The sequence below is a fragment of the Sphaeramia orbicularis genome, chromosome 15, assembly GCF_902148855.1.
Source record: "Sphaeramia orbicularis chromosome 15, fSphaOr1.1, whole genome shotgun sequence".
Taxonomy (NCBI): domain Eukaryota; kingdom Metazoa; phylum Chordata; class Actinopteri; order Kurtiformes; family Apogonidae; genus Sphaeramia; species Sphaeramia orbicularis.
The window spans coordinates 20,633,859-20,647,799 of record NC_043971.1 but is presented as its reverse complement, the minus strand read 5'-3'; the positions used below and the strand labels follow the sequence as shown (position 1 = coordinate 20,647,799).

At 38.6% G+C, this 13,941-nt stretch overlaps 1 protein-coding gene across 1 annotated transcript in view; it reads left to right on the top strand.

Moving 5' to 3' along the window:
* Window positions 1-2,911: 2,911 nt before the first annotated feature.
* Window positions 2,912-13,941, top strand: part of col21a1 (collagen, type XXI, alpha 1) — a 32,832-nt gene continuing 21,802 nt past the window's right edge. The window contains exons 1-6 of the mRNA XM_030156791.1: window positions 2,912-3,267; window positions 9,104-9,228; window positions 9,794-10,354; window positions 11,645-11,810; window positions 11,893-12,121; window positions 13,594-13,767. Coding sequence (XP_030012651.1) covers window positions 9,132-9,228; window positions 9,794-10,354; window positions 11,645-11,810; window positions 11,893-12,121; window positions 13,594-13,767 — 1,227 coding nt within the window. The 5' untranslated portion in view covers window positions 2,912-3,267; window positions 9,104-9,131. The remainder of the gene's footprint in view (window positions 3,268-9,103; window positions 9,229-9,793; window positions 10,355-11,644; window positions 11,811-11,892; window positions 12,122-13,593; window positions 13,768-13,941) is intronic.

The window sequence follows — 13,941 nt, the reverse complement described above, 5'->3', positions numbered from 1 at the left end:
ACAATGACTTTATGTACTTGTAAACATCAAATACACTGCCCAATCAAAAGAAAAAAGTCAGCCACACAACATTTCATTTGACTACCTTTAGGTTATATGTATATCACACACTGCTTATGCATTATCAGTATAAATTTACATCCAGATGGATTCATTTTTTGCCTCTATCTTGTATTTGACGATAGGAGAGTCAGACCACTGTGCAAAATCTTCTCCAAAACATCCCAAAGATTCATAATGGAGTTCAGGTCAGGACTGTGGAGGCCAAACCATGTGAAACTAGAAGCACTAGGAGAGCACAGACCTCCGCCAAGGCAGATGAGTCCCCCACCCCCACCCCAATGTCTGTTTGTCTGTCTGTCTGTCTGACCATGTGCAAGATAACTCAAAAAGTTATGGACAGATTTGGATGAAAATTTCAGGTAATAATGATACTGGCACAGGGAACAAATGATTAAATTTTGGTGGTGATCAGGGGTGGGTTGGGGGTGGGGGGGCCACTGATCTGCCTTGGCGGAGGTCTGCACTCTACGAGTGCTTTTCTAGAAAAGACAGTGCAGACCTCCGCCAAGGCAGATCAGTGGCCCCCCCACCCCCAACCCACCCCTGATCACCACCAAAATTTAATCATTTGTCCCCTGTGCCAGTATCATTATTTCCTGAAATTTTCATCCAAATCCGTCCATAACTTTTTGAGTTATCTTGCACATAGACAGACAGACAGACAGACAGACAAGCCAACGCCGACAAAAACATAACCTCCTTGGCGGAGGTAAAAATGATGTCTCACTCTATCTGAACCAATCTTTCACACTTTGAGCCTGATGAATTCTGGTATTGTCATCTGAAATATGCCTGTATCAGGGAAGAAAAAAATCAATGTATGCAAATTCAGTACATTCATGTAGTCATCTGACCTCTTGTTTGGACACATCACTGTTTTGTTGAACCAAATCATAACACTGCCCCCAAAAGCTTATATTGAAGGCACTAGGCATGATGAGTAATTACTTCATTTGCTTTTTTTCTCAGCCTCATGTGTCAATTTGGACTCCTTAGACCACATGACCTTTCTCCATTGAAACCCAGTCCAATCTTTATGCTCTCTATTAAACTGATGGTTGTTTAAGAAATAAAAAGCAACTCATTGCATCAGTTTTGGTTAAAGCAGCTGAAACATCTCTCTCTTTTTCTTCTCTCTCTCTCTCTCTTTTTCTCCTCCTTTACTCTCTCTCTTTAACCCCAACTGGTCAAGACAGACGGTCATCCTCCAGGAGTCAGGGTCTGCTTGAGGTTTCTGCCAGTTAAAAGGAAGTTTTTCCGTCCCACTGTCACCAGTCACAAATGTTTGCTCCTGGAGGATTCTGTTGGGTTTCTGTAAATTGGTTTCAGAGTCTGGTTTCAACTGGCTCTACATATAAAGTGCCATGAGAATCAATCAGTTTATTTGCCATTTGCAGAAAAACTGCATTGGAAAACGGGTTGCAAGAGCTCAGCATAAAAATACATAAAAGACAGTAACAAGGTATAAAATTCAAAAAAAAAAAAAAAAAAAAAAAAAATTAGAAAAATTACATGACTAAGAGTAATAATAAAAAGACAGGTGCCCCCGTACATTAACCGACACTCACTCGGACAAAGTGCATGAATAAATAAAAGTGCGTTATTTATACACAAATACAAAAATAAAACATACACCATAGATAACTTTTGTTGTGATTTGATGCTATGTAAATAAAATTTGATTTGATTTGAACATATTAATCACTGCAGTAAATATCTAGTGGAAGGGTCTGAACTATTTGCTTGGTTAAATACAGGTGGTGAATTTTTGGCTGTAAGCATCAGAAAATACCTGAAAACAATTTGGATTAAAAAAAACCCCAAAAAACTCCTTAATAGAAAACATACATTTTACCCCATCAATGTAAATACTATGAACCTCCAGAGATTGATCTACAAAGCAAGGATTATTCAGCATTGTAAAGTGAGCTCTGATGCACAGGTTAGCCACTCCCAGCCTCCAAACACTAAACACAAGCTCAGTATTTGCTTCTGCTTTCCAGCAGAGTGTGCTGAGGCTCAGGATCGTGACACCACCACCTTTACTCCTTCACGGCAAATGATCTTCAAATTTCATGACAGGACTGTTTGTAGGCTTTAACCCAGTGCCCTGTTGTATGAGAAGAAAAATGGACGCTTTATTCTAAATAATGACCTAACACAGATAAGAACATAACTTCATGATATGCTTAACTTGGTGGAAAAATGTAAGAAGCTAACAGCAAACAAGGATTTTTAGGATTTTAACTTCCTTGTTTTACATTAGTATGGAGTATATAATTCATCCAGCCACCACTTTTTGAATTGTTTTGCTAAACTAAGACTATTACTTTATAACCTGCATAGTCAGGACTTGTATCACAGTCTTCCACTGACATCTACTACATGATACGATAAATAAAATAGTGCTGCGCGGCAGTTCTGTTCGCTGTCATTCTATCTGAAGCCTGCTGACTGAGGCTGTTAGTCAGTATCAGGCTGCCTTCCCCTTCATAGAAACATGATAAAACTTGTTAGAGTGCATCAAACTGAAATCTGCAGACTCCACAGATAGGAGATTCAGTCATTCAGGCATTTCTAATGAGTCCCAGCTGTTGGTGCAGAAAAAGGACTGCAGTAGCTTTTCACACCTTGTTCATTGCTCACTTGTAGAACATTATCTGCAGTCTCTCTGGGTGAAGAAGAAGAGTTAAGTTTTCAAAGTGGCACTAAGGAGAAGATCAAGAGAAGTCGTGCAACTCCTTGTACAGTATATTAAGACTTGTAAGCTAATTTGGTGTTTGTCTTTCATCCAGAAAACTCCATGTTCTCTGGTTATGCCCCTAGCAACCTACACATGATCCAAACCCTCAACACTTGGAAGGAGGCTGTGCTCATTACTATTATTTTCCTTTAGGACTGTCAGAGATGGGCTGTCTTTTTCACTATTTCATGCTCTCCTTATCTGCTTCTCTTTCCACCCATGGTAATTGAGGGTGGCTGTAGGCCAGTAAAAGTTCGGACTGAAGGGGGGGTGGAGAGGAAGACGGAGAAGGACAGAAACAGAGAGAGCTGCTGGAAAGGGCAGGCTTTCATTCACCAGAGAAACATGTGCACTTCTCCCTAAATTCAGTTTCTGTAATCCCAGGGCTGTGAACAGTATTGATCATCGTCTCTCAATGAGAGGATTAACGGAAATTCACTCAAGGGCTTGGACGCTTTCTGGTAACTTCTCATTTATATTTTTTGACAAGTGTGTGAAGGAAATTGGTGTAATTCTAACATTTAGAATTGTTTTGCAGTTACAAGTGCATGATGGGCAACTGACTTTATTTATTAAACAACTATAGGTATAGTTTTAGGTCATATGGAGGCCAGTTTAAGTTCAAAAATAGATTTTGTTTAATTAATTTATTTTTTTATTGTTAAGTGTGTCATGATAATCACTTACTTCTACGGTTCAGATTAATAATACTATAATATGTCATAGTTTACTTTGTTGTACCTGACTGTGCTGCAGCAGTTGCATATTGAAGACATTAAGCTCAGTTATCAGTCCCTTGTTTGTGCTACTGTCATGCGAAGAATGAATGGAATCAACTCAAAGATTTTTCCTGGCCATTTCACCTCTTCTCGTAAAAAGAATGTTTCTGCCATATTTCTTGAATCTCTGCAGGTTCTATAGTGTATGGTGCACCACAGCACTGCATGAATAATCCTCATACAGTTTCTAGGTGATAGAATAGGATGTGAACAATGAACTTTGTAACTTTAAAGATATTAAATCATCTGAAAGTGGCCATGCTGGCAGAAAAGGGATATTACCTCTACAAACTGATGTACACAAGAGATTATTTAACTGTTTGGATTAGCTCAACAGAGTTTTACGGTGAACAACTGATAGGGCTTGGCTTTCCCTTGTTGCTTGAAGAATTTGGCAGCAATAAATTCCCCTGATCTTGGCAACTGCTCTTAACACTGAACAGCACTTGTTGTTGTTTCTGGAATGGACCGGTTTCCTTTCGCCAAATTTACAGCAGATAACTACAACATAAACAATTGAAGGAACCAGCATGTGCAGAACATAAAGAAGGAGAATACATGCAAAAAGTCAGCTCAGTCAAAAAACAGATGGAGCTATGCATCACATCAAACAACTGAAATATTAGAGTATGGGAAATAATAGTATTTGTTTAGAAACTTCTTGAACAGTATATCTTTTTAAAATAACATCTTCTTTAGCCTTTTATAATTGTTTGGATCTTGCCTATTCTGTATATAGTGCTGCTATTTTATCACATATTCCAAACCTGGAGCTACAAAGCATCTTTGCTGTAACATCTGAGGCTAAAGGACTCTCCTGCTAGTGCACCTGTTCATTTTGTCGCATTACCCTTTAATTCCAAATCAAAGCACTGTAGCGTAGCAAAAGTAATGTTGCATATTTTTCTCTGGATAATATTTGCTTCCCTTCATCATGACTACATGTGTTTGGTCAGTGTCCATAGCCGGAATTTCACTGTCTGATGGTGTAAATGAATACCATGTGGCTCAAGCAGAGGTGTAGAAATACTCAGTTTGGGGAAAGTCAGTCGAGGGGAAAGTCATCCTGACTGGACTCTGCCAATGAGGGGGTTTTCCAGCAAGCTCCTCCAGCTCTCTAGTGAGGAAAAATTCTGAAGAAAACGGCTTACACAACTATGGCAGCTTTAGCGCCTCCTTCAACTGTGTTACTTCAACGCGCAAGTTTACATGGTGGAAAAATGCAGTCATGTTAAAGTCGTGAACTCGCTTTGGCTGCACAGCCACAACGCCATTTGGGAGGCCAAGGGTTATATCCTGGCCACTGCTTTGTTGACCTTCACGTGTTACTATCAAAGACAACTAAGGATAAGGCTGTATGGTCAGTTCCTTCCCATCAAATTCCTTCCACGAGTCCTGCCTCTTATATGCAACATATCTGGTATCCATTTGCAAGTGCTTCCTTTTAGGATGTCAGCAGCTTCTTTTCTTGCACGTGTTGGAAACTACTGTAAAAGATAATCTACAGTAATAACACAGCTGCTGTCTGCTCACATGTGGCTCAGCTAATTATAACCAGCACTAGGTACACATGTAGACCGCTAACTAGCTGCGTATTAGTGAATGCATTAGGGTTTATATGGCCTCTTTATTATTCATTATAAAGCAGCCATTAATGCCTTATTCTGCAAAGAGCAAAGCACATTAAGATTGCAATTCATGTAAAACAACTTTCATACTTAATATCAATAGCAAATAATTGTTATTGACATGGTTAATGGACTTGTAATGGACCGTCAAGCATTAATATGTGGTTCATAGTGATTAGTAAAACATAAATAAGTGGTTATTGTTCTAATTGTTATTTTCTTAAAACAAACTCGTGCATCTATTCCAGTTTAACGCAGTGACTGATGTTACAAGGCAAACCTTCCATGTGTGTCCTTGACAATACGTTTGGGAGGAAACACTCAGTGATTTGGCATTGAAAAATGAGCTGTTGTGCCACCTGGGTGCACAACATGTTGATGGGATATTCAGATTACGCATAAAACAGGTAATTTAGATAATGGCTCTAACATAATCGCTAACAGGAAGGTTACTCTAGAACATTAGCTCCTATCTTTGGAAAAGCTCAGAGCCTCAGGAGTGTACAGTAGCTCTGCATGGGAAAGTCATTTCAGAGTCTATAGGTCGATCTCAAATTACTTCTCCATACAAATAGGAAAAGTAAAGCAAAAAAAAAAGGGCATGTTGAGAATCCTGTAACAGCTGGGTACACAGGAAAGACAGAAAAACAGTTGTGATGCTGGGCAGGTGCACCGTGAGAAGCCTAAGGGCGGTGAAATCATTACAAACCCAGGTAAGAGAAGGGTGGATGTCAGGGGAAACTTCAAGTAAAGTTGGCAAAGTGGATGAATCAGAAAAAGAAAGAGGACCTACAGGGAGCTGAAGGGAATGGAAGCAAACCAAAAGAGATGAATCATGTCCAAATTGTTTCATCTTCCCATAATATCACTTTGTAAAGTTAATGAATCTAATGTTCAGGCCTGTCAGTGTTTGAAATCCCCTACCTGGATGTAATATAATTCAACTCAAACAGTTTCATACCTGGTTATATAATTACAATGAGAGCTTTAGCAGAATTAGAGATAAAATTACTTCATGTGCTGATGGGAAGTAAAGTCAGTTTTATCCATGAGGGAGGAAAAGTGTGGGAGTGAGGCTTTTCTGGGCAGGAACATTGTCCTGTAGCAAGGCCAAGGGTGGGCAGAGATTGGCAAATAGAGGAAGATTTGAGGAAACAGCTGATAATCCCACAGGAAACGGTGAGCTGTAGTTGAAGGGCAGCTGTGGTCAGAGGTTTAGTGAGTTTCTTATTTGGTAAAGCCGACGGTGCCATGTGAGGATGTGGTAGATGAAGCTTGAAAGGAAAATGCTTAGGTGTACTAAGGCGGTAAAATCTGAGAAGGAGGATTGGAAAGATGGAGTGAGCCTTGTGGAGAATGAAGGGGTTTGTAAAGACTTAGTGGTAGTAAATGTATTATGCATTTGTGGCCAGTAATATGTGTATCTGTGGCAGCGGGAGGTGGGAAGTTGATGTAACTGAGGAAAAAATAAACATGGGATGATAGGATTTGAAGCGGATTGCCCCACTGACATACACTTGCATTCACTTATGTCAGATCTAGGTCAGCGGGCTTGATCTTCCTGTTTAGTAACACAATCTAGTCTTTATGATCTGTTTAGAATGACGCTGGACATGAACTATTCACCTCCTCACTTAAATGATTAGAAGTTTGGCAGCCATGCTTGGTTTTTCAAGGATTTGTCCTCTCATTTAAAGACTTTAATGCTTTGAAACAATGAATGACATTTCCTGTGTGCTGCACTTGTTTGTCCATATTCATTACATCACATCACATCGATACTCCTCTTAAAGGGGTCATATTTTTGCTAAACCCACTTTTATTAGTCTTTGATACCTTTATTTGTGCATTTGGGGACCCTAAAAGTTCAAAAAGTTTGAATTTAAAGCTTCCAGGTGCTGCAAAGCTATCTTTATATTCATTCCGGCAAAAATTGAGTGGATTTCTACAACCTGTTTCAATTCTTTCTTAATTTGTTATGTTTTATAACTAGTTACGTCACGACATTTGCACATATAAGGTCAAGACTTCTGATGAACATTTTTGTTTATTTTTTTGTCAGCAGCAGCGGCTGTAGTAAAAGCTGAAAATATGTCCAAACTTCGAGCTGATTATCTAAAATTTTCAGTTGTCAGTTCTATTAACGAACACAAGTGGCTGAACGGGACAGAAAGCACAGAGGGGGTGGGGTGTGAAGTGGCTCATTTGGATTTAAAGGGCCAGCGCTCAAAACGACCTTTCTGGTGTCATTACTCGGAAATAGGGTTGAAGATGGACCTGTGGAGTTGAATTAATGAAGAATTCAAACCAAAGCATAGCATTTACAGTTTATGTAGACCACAGGGAAATGTTTTAAGATGCATTATTCTATTTAAAAAAGCCAAATATCACTCCTTTAACAAGTTTTAGTTTTACACATACAACATCCCCAAAAAAAAAATCCAAATGCAAAGTTACGTTTTTGCAGTTTTTACAGGGTTCATTTCAGTATTACCTTAGTCACTGGACAATATCCAAATATATTATATCATCTCATTACATTTTCAATCCCAGTTATCTTCAACTTTCACTTCACAGAATATTGCTTTTGCCATGTGTTTTGCACAGTGTCAGGATGTTTTCACATTTATCTGCTGCAGGTGGAAAATTCTCTTGTGCTCTCCTCATCTAAGTTTATGGCATGTGGTTACAAGCCAGATTTGTGACAAATATTTTGGAGTCAATCATGACTGTGCAGCTTTTAGAGAATAATGTGGAAACTGCACGTTCGCTGAATTATATGAGAACAGTTTAAGAACAGTGTCCAACAGTTTATGCAGTGAGACATAAATTACCAATATTTGGATATTTAGAGACTCTAGACTCAATTAGGGAACACATAACAGATGTAAACTATTATCCTGTATGGTATTTCTGTGTTTAATGACATGAATGGAAGGTTCCTCTATAATAATAATAATAACAACAAGTGGTGCCAGGCACAACAAACTCCTCCCCTCACATATATTGTAGCATCGATCCAGCTGATGTCATCATGTCTATGCGTGTGCTGATGTCAGCATATCAATTGCCTCTATATATCTGCCAAGTTTGAAATAAATTTAAACAAAGTTGATGTTTTTATAGACATATGAAATTCCGCCCATTATAAGTAAATGCGAGAAGAAAAAATATTTTAAAAATTCATAAAAAATTTGAACTTTGACCTACTTTTCCCAAAATGTAATCACATCTAATGTGGGTCACTGGCAATCTATAAACCCAATTTGGTATGAATTCAGCCAATAGTTCTGCTGCTACAGACATGCGAAAGTTTGGACATTATAAGTAAATGGGAAAAAAAGATTTCAAAAATTCATAAAAAAATTGAACTTTGACCCACTGTTCCCAAAATGTAATGAGATTATTCTTGGTCATTGACAGTCTATAAACCCAATTTGGTATGAATTCAACCAATAGTTTTGCTGCTAGAGTGTTAACAAAGAAACAAAGAAACAAACGGAACCAAAACCAATACCCCTTGCCTCCTGTTTGGTGGGGTTGGGTAATAATACTAATAATCACAATCATATTAAAGGCTTATAACATGTTTATAAATGGACACACAAAAATGACCCCATGGGAATAATAGGTTTAAATCAGAAATCCTTTTCATAAAGGTCTTTATTGTCTTTATTGTGTGTGTTTATTAAACAGCAGAACATTTGTGTTACTTTTCATATATATCTAAAAAAAAAACAAAAAAACATGGGGGATGTCAATGATAAAAACAATGGAAAAAACAGACCTTATTTGTCTCCGTCAGGGCAAAGTAACACATGTCACAAATGCTTAACATTGTCTTTTCTTTATCAGTGCAATACAAAGTATGTTTTTCCCCTTTTCTGTAGGTATACAATTGGAACTTGTTGCTGCATAATGGGTTACAAAGCAACATCCATGCATTGTGTCCTGAGATGCCTGTGCTTCATGCTTCTCCATTTATTTAGTACAGCACAAGATGATGACATAAGAAGTAAGAATGCTTCTGTCTTCCTTTTCTTACACTTTGTTATGATTGTTGTCCATACAAAGCACAGCAGAACTGACTGTGTTGAGGAAATGCACTATATTTGAAAATCCAGTGTGTACGATTTTGAGGAACTGTAGGAATGGAACACAATGCTTGATGCATTATGTTTTCAGTCTGAATCTAAGAATCATTGTGTTTTCCTTATATTACGAGAATAACTTATTTATATCTGGAGAGGGAATAAGTTGCAGTGTCCAACATGTTGCAACACCATAGTTTCAGCAGCACAGAACAGACTTCCTCCTCTTCTTTTGCTGCATTTTATAGCATGTGGCATCCAACATTAAAATGCATTTTCATTGTGTTTGACAGTGGAATTTAGCTCATATCCTCTAACTAAAAAGCCCAGAAATGACAAACCAAGCATGATGTACAACCTCAGCACTAGATTTCACTAAATATCACACAAACTGACTCTTAATACAGTATATTCTATAAATCAAATAGCCATTAGAACCATTTAACTGTCATAGTACTACCTTAACTTTTTATTTCCCATCTGTTTCAGGTTGTAGGACCGCCCCTTGTGATTTGGTCTTTATTTTAGATGGATCGTGGAGCGTCGAAGATGTCAGTTTCGAAATAGTAAAACGATGGCTTGTCAACATAACCACAAGCTTCAACATCGGACAGAAGTTCACCCAGGTCGGAGTTGTCCAGTACAGTGACGACCCCGTTTTAGAAATACCTCTCGGGAAGTACTCCTCAAACAAAGATCTCATTAAGGCCATGGAAAATATTGAGTACATGGGGGGAAACACAAGGACAGGGGCAGCCATTAAGTTTGCCACAGATAAACTGTTCGGCCTCTCGGAGCGAGGCCCGGCAGGCATTTCCAGAATTGCTGTTGTCCTCACAGATGGGAAGTCACAAGATGAGGTTTTGAAAGCAGCAGAGGCAGCAAGGAAAAAAGGAGTAATTCTGTTTGCAATTGGTGTTGGGTCAGAGACAGAAGAGGCCGAGTTAAGGGACATTGCAAACAAGCCTTTTTCAACCTATGTTTTCTCTGTTGAGGACTACAAAGCCATTTCTAGGATCATACAGGTCATAAGACAGAAATTGTGTGAAGGTAAGAAATTGATGACCCTTAACCCACAAAGACCCACAGCTACTTTTGTGGCAGTTCCAAAATGATTTTTCCTCTCTATTTAACCTTTCTTAAGTGATTTATCACCATTTGTTACAATATTATCCTCTGTATTTTGCATTTTTCAGTGTAAATCAGGTATTTTTCCCTACATTTAATTTACTGGTCATGTAGATGGTCAAGAAAACACAGGAACAGAAAAAAATGAAGAAATACTGACTTTTTCAGCGAGGATATCAATGTCTGAACATAAAAACAGGCATCTGCAACTTCTGTCATTTGTCAAACTCTATAGGTTTTACTAGTGAATCAATGCTGTAGATGATGATGGTGTTTCCACGGTAACTAGAGCTTCTGAATGTCCAAATGGGTCATATCTGATGCCCATGAAAAGATGACAAACTGTATTTTGCATGAAATATATACATGTATTGATAGGTTATTAAACATTTTAGATCAGTGGATGATTTTGGTCGCTGGTGGCTGTTTGGGACTTCATGGGTTAAAGCACAGGTGTCAAACATGCGGCCCTGGGGCCAAATCCGGCCCGCCAAAGGGTCCAATCCGGCCCTTGGGATGAATTTGTGAAATGCAAAAATTACACTGAAGATATTAACAATCCTTTTAGTTCAGGTTCCACATTCAGAACAATTCAATCTCAAGTGGGCAGGACCAATAAAATACTATCATAACATATAAATAATGACAACTCTAAACTTTTCTCTTTGTAAACGTAAATATTTCCTTGTATTTACACTAAAACAAAGTATAACTTTGCAAAGAATTTGAATAACCTGTAATGTCTTAAGAGAAATAAGTACAATTTTAACAAAATTCTGCCTGTTGCTCAATGTTTTGAGTATTTGGAGATCCACTGTGATCTGTAAGTTGTAATGTACATGTGGAAATGATTAACTGAGGCAGAATATTGTTAAAATTATACTTATTTTTTCAGTTTGTTCATGTTCTTCATATCTTTTGAAAGGATAGTTTGTAGATGTAAACCTTTTCATAATGTAAATCTACTTTTTTCGCTCTAAAACACAGAGAAAAGTTTGGAGTTGATGTTATTTCTATATTATTATGTTATTATTTTACTGGTTTGGCCCACTGCTGATCAAATTTTGCTGCATGTGGCCCCTGAACTAAAATGAGTTTGACACCCCTGGGTTAAAGAATGAAAGAAAGAACTTCCTTCAAGACAATTAATGTGTTCTTTTTCTGGATTGTTCTCCTTTCTGTGACTGTGTTCACTGTGTTTTCCTTTCACAGAGACTGTCTGTCCAGCAAAGATTCCCATTGATTCTCGTGATGAAAAAGGTTTTGATATTCTGCTGCATTTAAATCTGGCCAAAAAAACAAAGAAGACCCAAGGTGCATATTATGGCACCAAGGCCTACGAAGTGACGTCCCGTGTCGACCTGAGCGCAGCCACGCGGTAATTGTTGTCAACGTGTAAACTCTTCGACGAAAGCAATTAACGCCTGACCCCTAATTGGGTTGTGTATTTGATCATTCAGGACCCTGTTTCCCGATGGCCTGCCTCCGTCGTATGTTTTTGTGGCCACGCTGAGGTATAAAGGATCTGTGACAATAGAGGAGTGGGACCTGTGGAGAATACAGACCCGTGACGGGAAACCTCAGATGGCGGTGACGCTGAATGGAGTGCACCGCACCGTCTCGTTCACAACAACCAGCGAAGCACCGAGTGGAACGCAAACTGTTACATTCTCCCAACAGACAGCAAGGGTAGTTACACACTCCTGCAATGTAGTCATTTCAACAAAGGACAGCTCTGGAAAATGTTTTCTTTATGCTACATAATACCTGTTATGTAACCAATCAACTCTAATCCTTCTATTCTAACATGAAGGCATGGCCTGCAGTGGCACCTCGCTATGAGCCTCAGAAGTCTATTTAACCTTTACAAAAGTAGAATCTACTGACAGATTATATCCCTGCCCTTGGAGAGGTAGCAGTATGATACAAAAGAGCTGTCAGAAGCAGACATGCCGTAACACTACATGGCAGACAGTTTGATCATGCTTCCTTTGACTGTTTCTTTGTAATACCGTTACCAGTGGTGGCTGGTGAAATTATTTTTTGGTGGGGTGCAGTGTCCAAGTCAGTTTTCAGCTGCACTAAGACCGCATATCACCGCTAGGATACACCAAAGTACATGCACCACTGTTTTAAAATATTCATTTAAATTAAAAATATATAGTATGTGTTTTCAGTCATGTATTTTTTTATGCAAATTTCACCCATCTAGCCTTCAAACATGCACATTTTTCTATGACTCTGTTGTTAAAGTCAGGCATGTCCCTGACAAGTGTCTTTTCCACTGTTCGCATGGACAATGCATTTAGACCAGGGGTGGAGGTAGTGCAAGTAGATCGCATGGCAATAAAAATAAATAGTAAATCAAAGTAAGGATTAAAACATTTCACCTACACCATTCATACTGTAAATTGTTTCCCTGACTCCCCACACATGAGTCCATTGAGTTAACCACTATACTATCCAGCTGTTTACTTAGAACACTGTAGCATTACTGAGGAACCTGTTCGGTGATTCCGTTTCTCAGACTGGTCTTGATTTTTTTCGGGATGTGACGTTTACTCCTGTGGGTGGTGCTTGGGCGGAATTTTGTGCGCCCTGAGGCTCTCCAATCTCTTGATTTGGAGGGGGGTCTACTGCACATGCACCGTTTACAACGAGTCTATGAAGTTCTTGCCCCAAACAGGAAATATGTGACTTGACTACTCATTAAACAATCAAAACCATTTTTAAACTACACTTGAATGCAGATTATACATGGTACGGGCTGTATCATTTATAGTTTATCTGAAAATTAGTGTTTTGGTAAAATTATCTTAGGTGATTGTTATCGTCTTCTTCTTCATGTGACACACATGGGGCAGCGCCCTAGTGATCTCTATTAACAACCCGCCTCTGACTGTAACAAACTTTAAATAAGGGCTTCATCTTTGTACTATTGAAACACTATTAATACAGAATATTATGCAGGTTCAAACTATTAAACTGTGGACTGTGGACATCTGCTACACAAACATACAGACTTGTTCCACTTTGTCGGTCACACATCCAATAAACATGCATATTATTGCCTTTGTATTATGTTTCAGCAAGCTGGCAAGCTTCTCTACTGTATCACTGACTATAATAACTATGTCCTCTTCTTTATTTCATATCAAAAGAAACTTTTTGATGAGGCATGGCACCAGCTGCGGCTGCTGGTCACTGAAGAGGATGTTACTCTTTATGTTGATGACCTGGAAATTGAAACTCTGTCCTTGGAGCCCCCTGTTGGCATTTTCATCAACGGAAAAACCCAAGTTGGAAAATATGTCAGGAAAGAGACCACAGTGCCAGTAAGTTTATCATGATCAATAACCTTTATGCTGGTTTTAAAAACCATAATTCAGTGAAACTGTTTTTGTCTGTTGTTGAACTTAGTAACAGAACTCACCCTGCACTGAAGTTGACTGAGAAACAAGGAATAATTTGTGTAATGAGTAGGTGAGCAAACTTGGTGCAGATACAGA